This window comes from Alexandromys fortis, unplaced genomic scaffold (assembly GCF_014885135.2).
Source record: "Alexandromys fortis isolate MF-2015 unplaced genomic scaffold, M_Fortis_MF-2015_v1.1 scaffold_1, whole genome shotgun sequence".
In the NCBI taxonomy this organism is placed as follows: Eukaryota; Metazoa; Chordata; class Mammalia; order Rodentia; family Cricetidae; genus Alexandromys; species Alexandromys fortis.
Window position 1 is genome coordinate 29,467,946 of NW_026067927.1, and position 13,094 is coordinate 29,481,039.

Consider the following 13,094-nt stretch of genomic DNA (forward strand, 5'->3'; position numbering starts at 1 on the left):
AACTCAAGTTGTAAGAACCATTGGGTGACGGTGTGAGATCTGATCCGATCCATCTGCGCTCTATGCGTTTTCTTGTGACCCATGTCTATTCCTTTCCCAGAGTGTGGCTGAGAGTACAGAGGGCTGGCCAGGCCTTCCCCACTGCTAAGTCACCAGTCCGTGCACACCGCTCTCTGTCATCTGTTGGTTGTCCAGGCCAGGTGTGTGTGCAGCCCTGGGCTTTGGGCTGCAGTTACAGCACCTTGAACTACAAATTGTGGATTGTGGGCTATGAGCTCTAGTCTATGATCCAAATGTTCTGGGCTGTGGGCCAAGGGCCATGGCTGAGTGCCTGTTGTCTCTCTGTGTCCCCAGCCAGCCCCCTGCCTCCCCCAGCACACAGGAAGCCATTCAGGGAATGCTGTCCATGGCCAACCTGCAGGCCTCTGACTCCTGCCTGCAGACCACGTGGGGCACTGGCCAGGCCAAGGGTGGTTCACTGGCAGCCCATGGTGCCCGGAAGAATGGTGGTGGCAGCAAAGGCACAAGCAAGCGCCTGCTGAAGAGGACTGCCAAGAACAGTGTGGATCTGGAGGACTACGAGGAGCAGGACCACCTGGATGCCTGCTTCAAGGACTCAGACTATGGTGAGTGTGGCTGCAGGACAGGGCCTCTGCCTGTAGGGAGCAGCACTGGCCAGGAACAGATCAAGGAGGTTCACGGTACATATAGTCCAGACTGTAAAATCCATCTTGGACTGGAGTGTGGTGGTGCATGCCTTTAATACTAGCACTCTGGAGACACAGACAAGGAGGATCTCTGAGTTCTGGGCCACCCTGGTCTATAAAGTGAATCCCAAGGCTAACCAAGGCTACACAGTAAGACCCTGTCTCAAATAAAACAAAACACGATCCTTTGGTAGCCTGGGTAACTAAAGCCACGGTCCATTTCAGAATGTCCTCCCATGAGGAAACTCTGTCCCCATCCACAGTTCACCCCTCCCCCAGCCCTGACCGCTTGTCGTGTTCTTCAGGTCTTTGAGGATTTGTTCAAGATACATTATCTAAATGAGTTATATAACATGTGACCTTTTGTGGGTCTGTCCATACTGTGGCATGTGCCAGGATTTTCTTCCTTTTTCAGGCTGAGTAATATTCTTTCCTGTGTGTAGGAAGTGTACCGTAAGTCCATGCATGCATTCATCCCTGGGCCCTTGGCCTCTTCTTTTGGCTGCTGGGAACATGTAGGTACAGGTTCCTCGGTTCCTTTGCCCTGTTTCTGAGAGGGCCCTGCTGGGTCATAGGTCACTGTGTATTTAGCTCTCTGAGGTCTTGGCTGACAGGTGTCCATTCAACTGAACATTTTGCAGTGACAGAGCTTTGGGGTCATTGTACCCACCCTGCCTGTAAGATGGAAAAATAAGGCCCAAAGATGACCCTGCAGAAACCAGCAAGGCTCTGGCCTTCTGCCGTGGACACAGTCACCAGGCTGCCTACCAGCATAATCTGCCTGACTTAGGCACCTGATTTCTTCTTCACCCCACCTCAGGGAACATTCCATCAGTGTTGCTGGTCCAGGCTCCTCATCTACAGGGCTGACATGGGTTTAGTCCAGTGTCATTCTGGTGGACCCACAGTGCAGGGGTCACTACAGAGGGGGAGGTCCCTGAGCCCGGGAAGCTCCAATGACCATGTACGCTACTAGGCAGGCACCTTCTTCCAGTTTGCTAGGAGGGTCTCAGGGCTTCAGACAGTGGAATTAGCCCAGTTGCCTCCATTTCTCACTCCCCACTGTAGCAACCTCCAGAAGGGCTGCATGTCTCGGACTCCTGAGGGAGCTGAGGAGAGTGATCCAAGTGACTGAGGCTTTCAGGCACCAGGCCAGCCTGGGGTGGGTGTGGCTGGCAGCTTGTACACACACACTCCTGCCAAGTGTAGGTGCCCTTGCTGTGCAGTTCCAATTGTACAGCAAGTCTGAGAACCTAAGGACAGATCTGGGGCCACCACTCAGGAAGGTCCCTGAGCCACTGCAGCACCCCCCCCCCCCAGCCCTGGCTGTACCCAACCACTCAGGGGCCTGCTTTCCCATTGCCTCCTTCAGTTTACCCGTCACTGGAGTCTGACGAAGATAATCCTGTCTTCAAGTCCCGGTCAAAGAAGAGGAAAGGTTCAGACGATGCCCCCTACAGCCCCACAGGTAGAGCTGGGCTGGGGGCCTGATATGTGGACATAGGTGTGGCTCTAGACATGCCCAGAGGAGATTGATCAGCTCCCCATAGGGCCCCAACTGGGGCTCTGCTTTGTGTATTGGGACCTCTGAGTGTAGACCTTACTTTAGATCCTTCTCACTTGGGCCCCTCTTTTCCAGAGTACTGGGTTAGAAGATCTAGGAGGGGCACCAGACACATGCTGGGGTGGTGGGTGGGATCAGGCATCTCCACCTTTCAAGGTTCCCTGCCTACCTAGCTTCCCCTGCCCGGTTTGCTGGGCCTTCCATACTGCCTCATAGATTCCTCAGCATGGCCCAACCTGGGGAGAGCAGATGAGATCGGGCTTCCCATGCAGACAATTAGATATTTGTGGTCCCCCAGACTCAGAGATGGTCTGGGGTGAATGGCCACCACTTCCAGCACCTGATTGACTGGTTTGCATTTTCCATGTCTTCCACAGCCAGGGTCGGCCCATCAGTGCCAAGACAGGACAGGCCTGTGCGTGAGGGGACCAGAGTGGCCTCCATCGAGACTGGACTAGCGGCTGCTGCAGCCAAGCTGTCCCAGCAGGTGAGGAGACTGACTTTCCCTACAAGAGTAAGTCTCCATTGTGTGAAGTTAGGCCTACCTCCAGACACCTCAACCACTGCCCGCTTGTGCAGTCTGCCAGGGCTAGGGACTGGCAGGCAGGAGAGTGGCTCCAGATTCCAAGGAGGTACAGGGGAGCCAGGAACACAGCCCCATGCCCCTTACCCCAGACAGGCACGTCTCACTAACAGCATGATTGCTCTCAGTGCCCAGGATGCCCTCACTGAGTGCCTCTGGGGACTCCTCCCATCCCAAGGGTCCTGGCACTTAAGTGGTGCACACAGGCAGGAGCTGGGGCACCTCCACCTGCTCCTCTCATCTACTCTGATGGGTCATCTGTTGGCAGAACTCACAGTGGGCTCACATGGGCCAGTCTTTCTGCCGTAGGCTCGGTGGGAGAGCCCCCTCAGCCACTCCTCTGTGCTCCCTGCCTGGCGGAGCTCTGAGCCCCTTGAAGCCTGCATCTGGGTGGAGGCTGAGCTGACTGTGCCCCACCGTGATGTGTCTGGGGCAGATGATGGGTGGCACACCTCCACACTTTATTCTTAGGAGGAGCAGAAAAACAGGAAGAAGAAGAACAGCAAAAGGAAGCCGACTCCTAACACTGCCTCCCCCTCCATCTCCACCTCCGCCTCCGCCTCCACGGGTACCACCTCGGCCTCCACCACCCCAGCCTCCACCACTCCGGCCTCCACCACCCCAGCCTCCACCACCCCGGCCTCCACCAGCACAGCCAGCAGCCAGGCCTCACAGGAGGGCAGCTCACCTGAGCCCCTACCTGAGTCACACAGCAGTAGCCTGGCTGATCACGAATACACAGCAGCCGGCACGTTCGCAGGGGCCCAGGCTGGCCGTGCCTCCCAGCCCATGGCCCCTGGAGTCTTTCTCACACAGAGGCGGCCTTCTGCATCATCCCCCAACAACACTGCTGCCAAAGGTACCCCTTTTGCCCTGTCTGCCCCTGCCCTTAGGAAGCACACTGCAAGGGGGATTCTGCCTTCCAGGCGGCAGGTCCTGGGCATCTGAGACTGTTGTGTCCATGCATCTGCATGGCCCCCGCCCTTCATACGATTGTTTGCTGCTCAGTCATGTGACACAGACAGTCTGAAGTCAGGATATAAGGCCTGAACAGGGCTTATTGATTGCAAACTTCAGGAATTGACCTCAGCTCAGGGCTCTGACAGGCATGTGATCAGCGTTTGCCACAGGTGAAGCTGGGTGTGATATAAGCCAGGTTGGTGGGTTGAGCCCCTCTATGGCTTAGTGTCATACCAGCCAGGCCTTGTGGCACCCCATAGTCTCCCTCATCCTGCTTACCCACACTCCAGCCTGGGCCTAGTGGCCACAGTTTGGTGGCATGGTTACGTACTGGTGGCTCTTGAGATGGCCCTGTTGCCAAGGGTGGGGCCAGGGCGGCCTCACATCCTAGTCATGCCGTCCTGAACTAAGTCTAGGATGCTGTCTGTACCTCCTAGTGTTTGGCTCCATGAGGGACTTCTGAGCCCAGGGCTCAGCCTAGCTAACTGATTTTATAGAGGTGGGTGGGGCTTAGGGGGCCTGTGGGAGCCCATCCTGCTCTACCTGTCACTCTTGACTTCTTTCAAAAAAAAAAAAAATCTCTCCTCACCTCTGTAGGAAAACGTACAAAAAAGGGCATGGCCACCGCCAAGCAAAGGCTTGGAAAGATCTTGAAGATCCATCGGAATGGGAAACTACTCCTCTAAGGCTTGGAAAGCCAGGATCCTTCTGCTCTGCTCAGGACCCCCGGAGCCCCGCTACATCAGCCCCTCCCAGGAGGGTGGCTGTGCTGCCTGGCCCAGGGAGGGCCTTGCCTCCTCCCAGCCATCTCTCCCCAACACGAGCATCTGTCCCTTGAGCAGGTGGAGCGAGCGGAGCATGGCCGTCCCTTGTTGTGAACACGGACATCCTTTCTCAAGTTGCTTAGAGTGACCAGTTCCTGAAGGTGGCCCTGCCAACTTAAGGACCATTCCGGTTTCAGGACAGCCTCCAGGCACCCCACCAGAGACTGGTGACCTCTATGGTTCTGCTTGGGAGCATGAGGCCTTCAAGGAAGGTGCAGTGAGCCACGCTCACCAGCCCGAGTCCGAGCTGGCCCCAGGCTGGCAGCCTCCAAAGGCATAAAACAAGGCAAAGGACACAGAGAAAGAGAAGAGCTGTGGGGTAGCGAATGTCCCCTCCCTCCTCTTCCTGAGTGAGTCTTACAGCACTTGGCCAGTGAGGAGAGGTCGCCCCAGCTCCCTGGCTGGCAGGTAGCAGGCTAGATAGCGGGTGTCGCACCCCAGATGGCCTGCGGACATGTGGGGTTGTCAGGACCCACAGTTAGGTTGGTGTGTTAGTGGGTGGAGGAGCCACTGTGGGGTCACAGGGGAAGGGTGACAGCTCAGCCACGTCTTAGGGTCCAGGGGACCCAGGCTAAGCCACGTGGAGGGGCCTCACTCTGGAACAGCACTTCTAGGCTGAGTCACCCTGCCCTAAGTGGGCAGACAGGTGGGCAGGGCCACAGGGCTGGAGCCAGCATGGCAGCGCTTGTCTGAACCCCTGGGTGGCATCATGAGCATGGGCCATCCCCAGGTGGCGTGTCCACCCATCAACACAGAGGGGCTGGGTTTGTTTCTCAGGCAATCCTGTATTTTCATTTTAGATGTATTTCCGGAAGCATATTTTTCATAGAATGTAGCGTGTAAATAGCTTTTTAAATGACTTCTTTTTTATAAGAGCAAAAGTATCTTTAGGAATTTCTTTCTATAGAGTCCTTCATTAACCTTTATACGAGTTTTTGCTCCCCCACCCTGGCTTTGATGGACGGCTGGGTTCTGACTCCACCCCCTTTTCTTTCTTTCCTTTCCTTTTGTTACTCTTCTTGTTTTCCTCTTAGGAACTAAGGTATTGCCTGAAAAACAACGGCGCCTGCGCAGCCTTACACTCTGTCTCTCAGAGCGGATAGTACAGATCCCTTCCCACACGCCCTGCAGCCGCGTCTCCAGTCTTACACCAGCTCTTCGCTCTCCTTCGTGTGTGATGGGGGTCGGGGATGCAGTTCTTTTACTAGCACCTTGTGAAGTATTTGTGTTTCGTGATGCTGTAATTTATTAATGTTTGTAGCTTTTTATATTTGTACATTTCTTAAGAGGTTTGTTTCTACACCCGTTACCTGGATGTGTTGTCCATGAGGAGATGCAGCTTGGCGGAGGCCTTATCCACTCCCACTTGACCTGTTTGGAGGGACGCTGTCCCCAGGGCCCGGGGCTGGGAGAGGGGCATCTCGCGGGCCCCAGGCTTACTCAGAACTGGTGTTTTTAAAGTTTCCTTGACCCCGTCCTTGTGAACATTTCTATAATCTTAACCCGGGCATCGAGCTGTTCTCTCTCCTTCTCTTTTTAATTTTATTATTATTTTGGCGACATGTACATTTCTAACAAAGTTTATCGTGGCTATTAAAGTGTTCTATTTCCCAGTTCATATTACTCTTGTATCGAGTCCATGAGGTCTAAGGCAACTTAGGCCAAAGTTTTAAAAAAGTAAAATTATTTCAGGTTTTGTACAGAACCATGTCTTTGTCGTACTTGCTTCCTTCCCATACCCTTCTGTCACCCGTGGGACTTGTGGGGATGGGCCCAGCTCCCCTGCCTGGGCTGTGGGTGCAGCACTCCCCAGGGAGAGCCTCAGGCTGGACTCCAAAGCCACCATGCCACTCAAATGTCAAGCAGGAGTATCCATTCAGAAGAGCTCCTGGGGTCCCAAGGGTGGCAGCCTGAGGCCCTAGTCCTATAGCCCAGCCAGGGCCCAGTGCGAAGGCCTCCAATCCTCCCAGTACGTGAGGCGCCTCGACTCCCGTGGGCTCTGGCTAGGTGCATCCCTGGGGTGCATCTTTTGGCCCCCATTGATGTTATTTGCAGCCAGCCAACAGCAGCTGCCTTTCCCATTCTCTGCAATGTCATCACAGAGTGGCCATCGTGGAGGCCAGGTGACTGAGAGATGAGGCTCGTTCTGTTTGGGGAGGATGCTGATGGCAGCAGGTGAACAAGAACAGGTGTGAGTCTCTCAGACCACACCTCAACTGTGTGAGAAAGAAGGTCCAGTGACAGGAAGTGACTCTGCCCTCTGAGCAAGACCCTGTGCCCCCGGGTTTCTATTTTCTTCATAAGGAACTGGAGGCCAGTGTGTAGCCAAAGTCATCCAGATACAAGGAGATAGCGTGAGACTCTATCAGTGCCCTAAGCCAGCCCCTGGAAACACTTGCCCAGGGGATGGATATGGACTGGTGGCTGGGATTCCTTGTGCCTATTGACATGTAACGTATCACGTGACCTTGGGTGGGCCCCTTTTCTTTAAGCCTTGTGTTCTCTGGTGCCTGCTGGATGCTCAGAAGAGAGGCTCCAACCTGAGCTGTGGCTGTGTCTGTCCCCGGGTGGGGTGGGAGGAGCCATACAACCTGTTTGTCCCTGGGTGGGGTAGGGTGCTATGCAACCCTTTCCATGGGGGTGGGTCTCAGTGTTGCCACTAGGTGGCACCTCGGGCTCGTGCTGAGCTACAGGCTTCAGGCACCTCTCATGCCCTCAACCCCAATGAGCCGTGGGGTGGGTCTGATGAGATTGCCCCCACCTCATCCCTGAAGATAGGAGTCAGCACTCAGCCCTGGTGCCTCCGTGCAGCCACACCCCATGGCCAACATCTGGGCCTCACGCCACCCTCAAATTGACAAGCTTGGAGCCCAGGATTCCCGTAGCAGGTGGCCGTGAGGGCTGTCAGGGAGCTGAGGATCCTGGGTCTGGGAAGAACTTCCCAACGCCATCCAGTGTTTCCTAGGGCCTGGCTGCAATCCATGCCCCCTTCCAGCCAGCCGGCTTTTGCTGTGTGCCAGGCAGGCTGTATGTCTGTGGCCAAAGAACACGGGAAGGACCCACGAGGCCCAGCTCCTTCACTCTGAATCACTGGCTTTTGTGAGTTGCCAGGAAGAGTCCCAGTGCAGCTCCGTTGGAGATGACACTTCCCTGTCAACCAGACCTCAGGTTGCTCAGACAGAACCATGGACCAAAATGAGGGACCATGGCTAGTTTTGAGCAGGTCCCAGGGAGCCCACATTGAGGATTTTGGAGTTGGCCCCAAGTAAGCAGAGGGAGCATAGGAGAGCCGCTTTCTCAGCCCTGCCCCTGGCTTGTTCTCTATGCATCTTCTCTATGCATGGCAGGGAGATCAGCAAGACGGTGACCCGGTTTACCCCTGTGTGCCCTGCTTATTTTGATACCTAGGTCCTTTGTCCTGAACCTGTCGGCAGAAATAGATCTAATTGGGAGCCCATGGGGGTAATGTTCAGAATGAACACCAGGGGGCAGGGCAGGGCTGGGAACAGGCCAGTGACTAGCAGTTACTTCTCCCCCAGGGCATAAAACAAAGTTACCCGAGCTGGGGAAGGGGACAAGAAAAATGACATCGATTCGGTCAGTAGCTGCCTTAAGCACAAGTGTCAAGACCATCTCTTATACACATGACACAACCACTCTGAAAAAGGGGGAAACTGAGGCACAGTGTCTCACAGCTGCTAGCGCAGACGTTAAAAGTGAAGCCTAATCGGTTCCGTGACTCTTGGGTTTCTACTCTGCTGCAGATGGTGCCCAGGAGGGCAGCTCTCAAAGTTTCCCTGAGGCCTAGGCCCCTGCAAGGGTCTTGGCCACCACCCTCCACTACTCCCTCCTCTCTGGGTCCTTTTCTGTCCCCAGGCTGACCTGGGTCTGCATCCACCCTAGACTGCTGTGCCCTAAACAATGGTTCCACTTCACAGATGGGGACACTAAGGCAGGGCAGGACTGGGATAGATGGCCATTAAGGGTTCATGGCACTGGACACTGGTTCCATAGGAGAGTTGAGAGGCCCACTGTCAAGGGTTCCTAACCCTCTGAGGTGGCGGCACAGGAACTTGGAGTAAGTCGCAGGGTATCAGGACTGAAGTCCATAGCTCTCTGAAGCGGCCCTGTAGCTGGTGTGGTCATATTTCCCATGTGTCTGCTGTGTACTAGACAGGGCCCCCATACTTTCTTGTGACTTACTTGGCTCTTAAGCCTAGGCCCATGGAAGGGGCAGCTGGGAACGTGCCAGGCTCTCTGGGCTTGAAGGTCTTCCTGAGGAGGTGTCTTGAGCACACAGCACTGAGATCCCAGGGAGAGACTGCTGGTCTAAGGGGACAGACTACACAAAGGAGAAAAGGAAAGGGGGGGGGGGGAGGGATCAAGTTGGTTGAAGAGGAGCTGGGAGGTAAGGATGACAGACAGAGGGAAGTGCCATCTTCCCCAGCCCTTGGCAAGCCCTCGCCCACTCTGGCTATGGAGGCTCAGCTCTGTCATCTGCAGAGTGGGGAGAGTGACTCTCGCATCCCTCAGAGGAACTCTAGGCTAACTTTTCCCCTCCAGACTCCTGGAGGAAGTAATTCTGCCCAGAGGACCCGGCTTCCTGGGGAACGCTGGGCAGGGCCATTTCCCTCTCCTGGCTGGTTCTTGCATTGCTTTCCTGATGGAAGGGCATTTCCAGTTGCAAGAGAAGGAAGCAATGTGCTCCTTCCTTCCTGTGGCCAGGCCTACCTCGCAAGCCTTGCTTGCTGGTCCTGAGACAGAAGAGCAGGTGGAGGGGCTGCCCTGCAATGTCAGGCAACCTTGAACCCCTGTGACCAGAGCCTCCTGGAATGTTCTCTTGATTCGATGCTTAACACTTAGTGTTCCCCGGTCTTGGCATCCTTATAATATAGACTTTGTACATTTTGCAATTCACACTCTTTCTGTGCCCAGAACCGCCCTCCCTGCCCCCGCCACAGGCTCTATTGCGAGGTTGGACATGCTGGGCAGTGTTGTCCACTGTGGAGGGAGGGAAGGCCATGGGAGGAGAGTCGGCCAGTCTGTCTGCAGCCTGACAGATGGTAGCCTCTCTCCCGAGCCGCCCACCGCCCAGTCTGGGTCCAGTCGGCCTCCTCCTCATCCAACCCCCCGCCCCAACCCGGGATGCCACCTCGGCAGAAAAATGATGCAGTTCCATTAACATCTGACACGGATTTGCCGGCCCCAAACAGACGAGTGCGGTGTAAACACCCGGCGCTGGGCCCTAGCCCGGCCTCTGTATGATCCCAGTAATTAATTGTCCTCCGTTGGCCGGGCCACACTAGGCCCCTTGATGCAGCCTGAGTAGTTTCCAAATCAGAATCCGGCCCTGCCCCTGTGCATGGTGTTTACCAAACAGCGGATGTACTGGGGGTGGCAGGAAGGAGCAGAAAGAGAGGGTGAGTCCCGCTTCTGGTACTGATGTTAGGGTGGGGTCCTCCTTTGCCTTCCCTAACCCAGTGACTGGGGAACTTAGTTTTCTCTTTGTAAAATGGGGCAATAGTGCCATTCTCCCAACGTGACTGAATCTGAGCCAAGTGCAATAGGGTCTGAGTGTTAGTGCCCCCCACGGCCAAATTCTGGGGCTACCTAGCCTTGAATGGGAGAGGACAGGCTGTGTCACACGGGAGACCAGAGGCACTTTCTTCCATGTTGGTTGATTTAATAAGCACACAGGCCACCTACATATGATTCCAACTGTCTTTTATTTTTCTTTTTGTCACAGAGAGACAGTTCTTTCTGTGCAGTGTCCAGTACTAAAAGACCAATATTTTCTCTTTTATGTGTGTCTTTTCTTATGAGACAGAGTCTCTGATAGCCCAGGCTGGCTTCAAACTCTCTATGTAACTGAGGCTAGCCTTGATTTTCCTGTACCCATCTCCTGCGTGCTGGGTTTACAGGCATGTGCCACCACCACACTGCTTTAATGTGGTACCCAGGGTGCTGTGTATGATGGACAAGCACCCTCCCCGCTGAGCCTCATGCACACCCGGGGACTCTTATGCAAACATTTAGAGTCCCCTGGGCAGTGGGATTGGTTCCAGGGTGCAGCTGGCCCTGGCTTGGGGAGCGTCAGAGTTTCCTTCCTCCTTTGGCAGTTGAGGAGAACAGCATGCCCCCCCCTTTTTTTCTAGAGCCCCTCAGGATCTCTGACCACTTGGGAGGAGTTCCTACTGACTGTGACCTGGCAACAGTGATGTTTCCCCGGGACACCACCCAGATTACAGCGACAAGCTGCGTCTTTTCTATACCAGCTCCTGGAAAGGTCGTACGGAGCGGCCTGGATCCTTACGCTGGTCAGCAGCCATCCATTTCACCCAAAAGTTGGGGAGACAAACTTTGCTTCCTTGCTCTAAGCTGCCCGGCTCTACCTTCTGGACACAGTGCAGTTCACGGCTGAGTGTTGGCATGCCCCATCCACATTTGGGATCTATGTTGTGTGTCATACCAGTATCACAGGGGGCCTAGTAGCCCAATGGGCGAGCGGCTCCTGCCATGGAATTGTCATCATAACTGTCTAGGGGGTTAGGTTGTCTGTGATAGCAACCTGCCAGGGCTGGTGGCTAGCTCCTGTTCAGAGGGAGCAGCTAGGGCTGGGGTGCATAGGCAGGTGACATTTCTGGGCTTTATTCTTTTGTATTTTCCCTCTGGGTTTGTTTGTTTATTTTTGTAGTAAACTCTGTATCATTTAGTTGTCTCCATGGCTCTGCGTGATGAAATCCTTTGCCCTTTCCTCGGATGGGCAGACTGTGAGATAATTCTGAAAGCTGTCCAGGACTTCAGGCCGTGTCCTCCTGATTCAGAGAGAAGGGGCCCTGTGCAGAGACCGCACCCCCAGCAAGGATCCTCTTCTGTCTGGGTCGCACTGCCTCGTCATCCCTATGTTCAGCTTCAAAACACGGTCTCTTCTGGCCACCTTCAGCTCAACCTGTTAACAGGCTCCTAACGTTTTGCTCCCCGACCTTCTCAACTCCCATAGCCAAGCAGGGAATGACATCCTTGGGGTGATCAAGCGTTGTGGAATAGAATATTTGTTTAACTATGAAAAGATGGGTTGCATTTGTTTGTGTTACAGAATAATTGTTTAACTATATAAAGATGCATTGCTGTTTCACGTTGCGTGATTGATCTAATAAAAAAAAGCTGAACAGCCAACAGCTAGGCAGAGGAGAGACAGGTGGGGCTGGTGGGCAGAGAGAAAAAGGAAGCCACAGCCAGCCAGCCATGGGGGAAGCAGGCAGGAAAGCAGGATGGATAGTGTAGAGGATAGTGTAGAGCCTCAGGGCAGCACATAGATTAACAGAAATGGGTTAATTTAAGTTAAAAAGGAGCTGGCTAGAAACAAGCCTAAGATAAGGCCAAGCATCCATAATTAACAATAAGTCTCTGTGTCATTTGAGGGCTGGTGGTCCAGGAAAGCCTGCTACAGTCAAGCAAGCCTCCCCATGGCCCATTTGTCTCAGAAGACAGTCTGAATACTTGACCTCTATCCGATGGTTGGGAGCCATGCTGGGGACAATTAGTTTATGGAGGTCTGAGTGATCAGGCCCCTAAAGGAGACAGAGTGGAACAGTAGTGGTTTTCAGAAAAGGACTCTCTGAGTGGGTGTTACAAAGAGAGATAGATGGTGGCCTGCTTCAGGAAGGAAAGCAATTGCAAGCAAGAGACTATGGTATACAGACAGGGGAGAAGTGGGGACGTGGAGGGACAATGGGCGGGTAGGTAAGCCAGCATTAGTGACACTGGGAGCTTGAATAGGATCTGGGGCAGGGAAGAGTAGGCTGTGCTGAGCCCAACCAGCCAGATTAAGACGGACAGCATCCGGGTGGCCCTGCTGGGGTCTGGGGTTATCACTGCTTCCTCCTGTGAGGGCCTGGTGATTCATGGGCTTTGAGCACCGGACAGGTGGTCAGGGGCCTGGTCGGAAGGCAGGTCAAGTTGCTTGCACCTTTGTTAAGCAAACCAGGGCCTCCCAGAAGCCCAGAAGGGAGAGGCCAAAGTCTGGCGTTGGCAGAGCACCTATGTCACACCAGTACTCTGGTTGTCGTTCCACACTCAGCCTCCTGAATAGTCTGCCTCACCCTGAACTTGGCTGGGCTCAGTGAGACGGAGTGGTCTTTCTGGGAAACCCAGGGTGGGATGTACAAATCAAGGACTCTGGTTCTGTCAGCTTCTGTCCCTAGTTCCTACCCCACTGGTCATACAGGGGTCAAAAGTGACACGAATCTGCTCACTGCCCTTCCCATCCATCCAAATAGCAATCATGGCTGGGGCTTGTGGGAGCGTAATGTCTCCTCTGGATGGGAGCCCATGGAGCTCACTCAGGTCCTGGGAGCTGTGAGTCGGGCAGACTGAAACACGTGGCTCTCCGAGGAGTGCGCGCCTCTAGAAGTAGAAACTAGGATGGAGAGAAAGCTCCAAAGAGCAGGGAGGAG

General features: G+C 54.4%; 1 protein-coding gene across 3 annotated transcripts in view; it reads left to right on the plus strand.

The window, feature by feature from the left end:
- The window catches only part of Phf2 (PHD finger protein 2), an 81,360-nt gene extending 75,017 nt beyond the window's left edge, over positions 1 to 6,343 (plus strand). For all 3 annotated transcript variants that reach the window (XM_050144182.1, XM_050144183.1, XM_050144181.1), the window contains 5 exons: positions 355 to 626; positions 2,080 to 2,175; positions 2,649 to 2,758; positions 3,326 to 3,713; positions 4,412 to 6,343. In XM_050144182.1, the coding sequence (XP_050000139.1) occupies positions 355 to 626; positions 2,080 to 2,175; positions 2,649 to 2,758; positions 3,326 to 3,713; positions 4,412 to 4,500 (955 nt within the window). In that variant the 3' untranslated portion in view covers positions 4,501 to 6,343. The remainder of the gene's footprint in view (positions 1 to 354; positions 627 to 2,079; positions 2,176 to 2,648; positions 2,759 to 3,325; positions 3,714 to 4,411) is intronic.
- Positions 6,344 to 13,094: the final 6,751 nt, after the last annotated feature.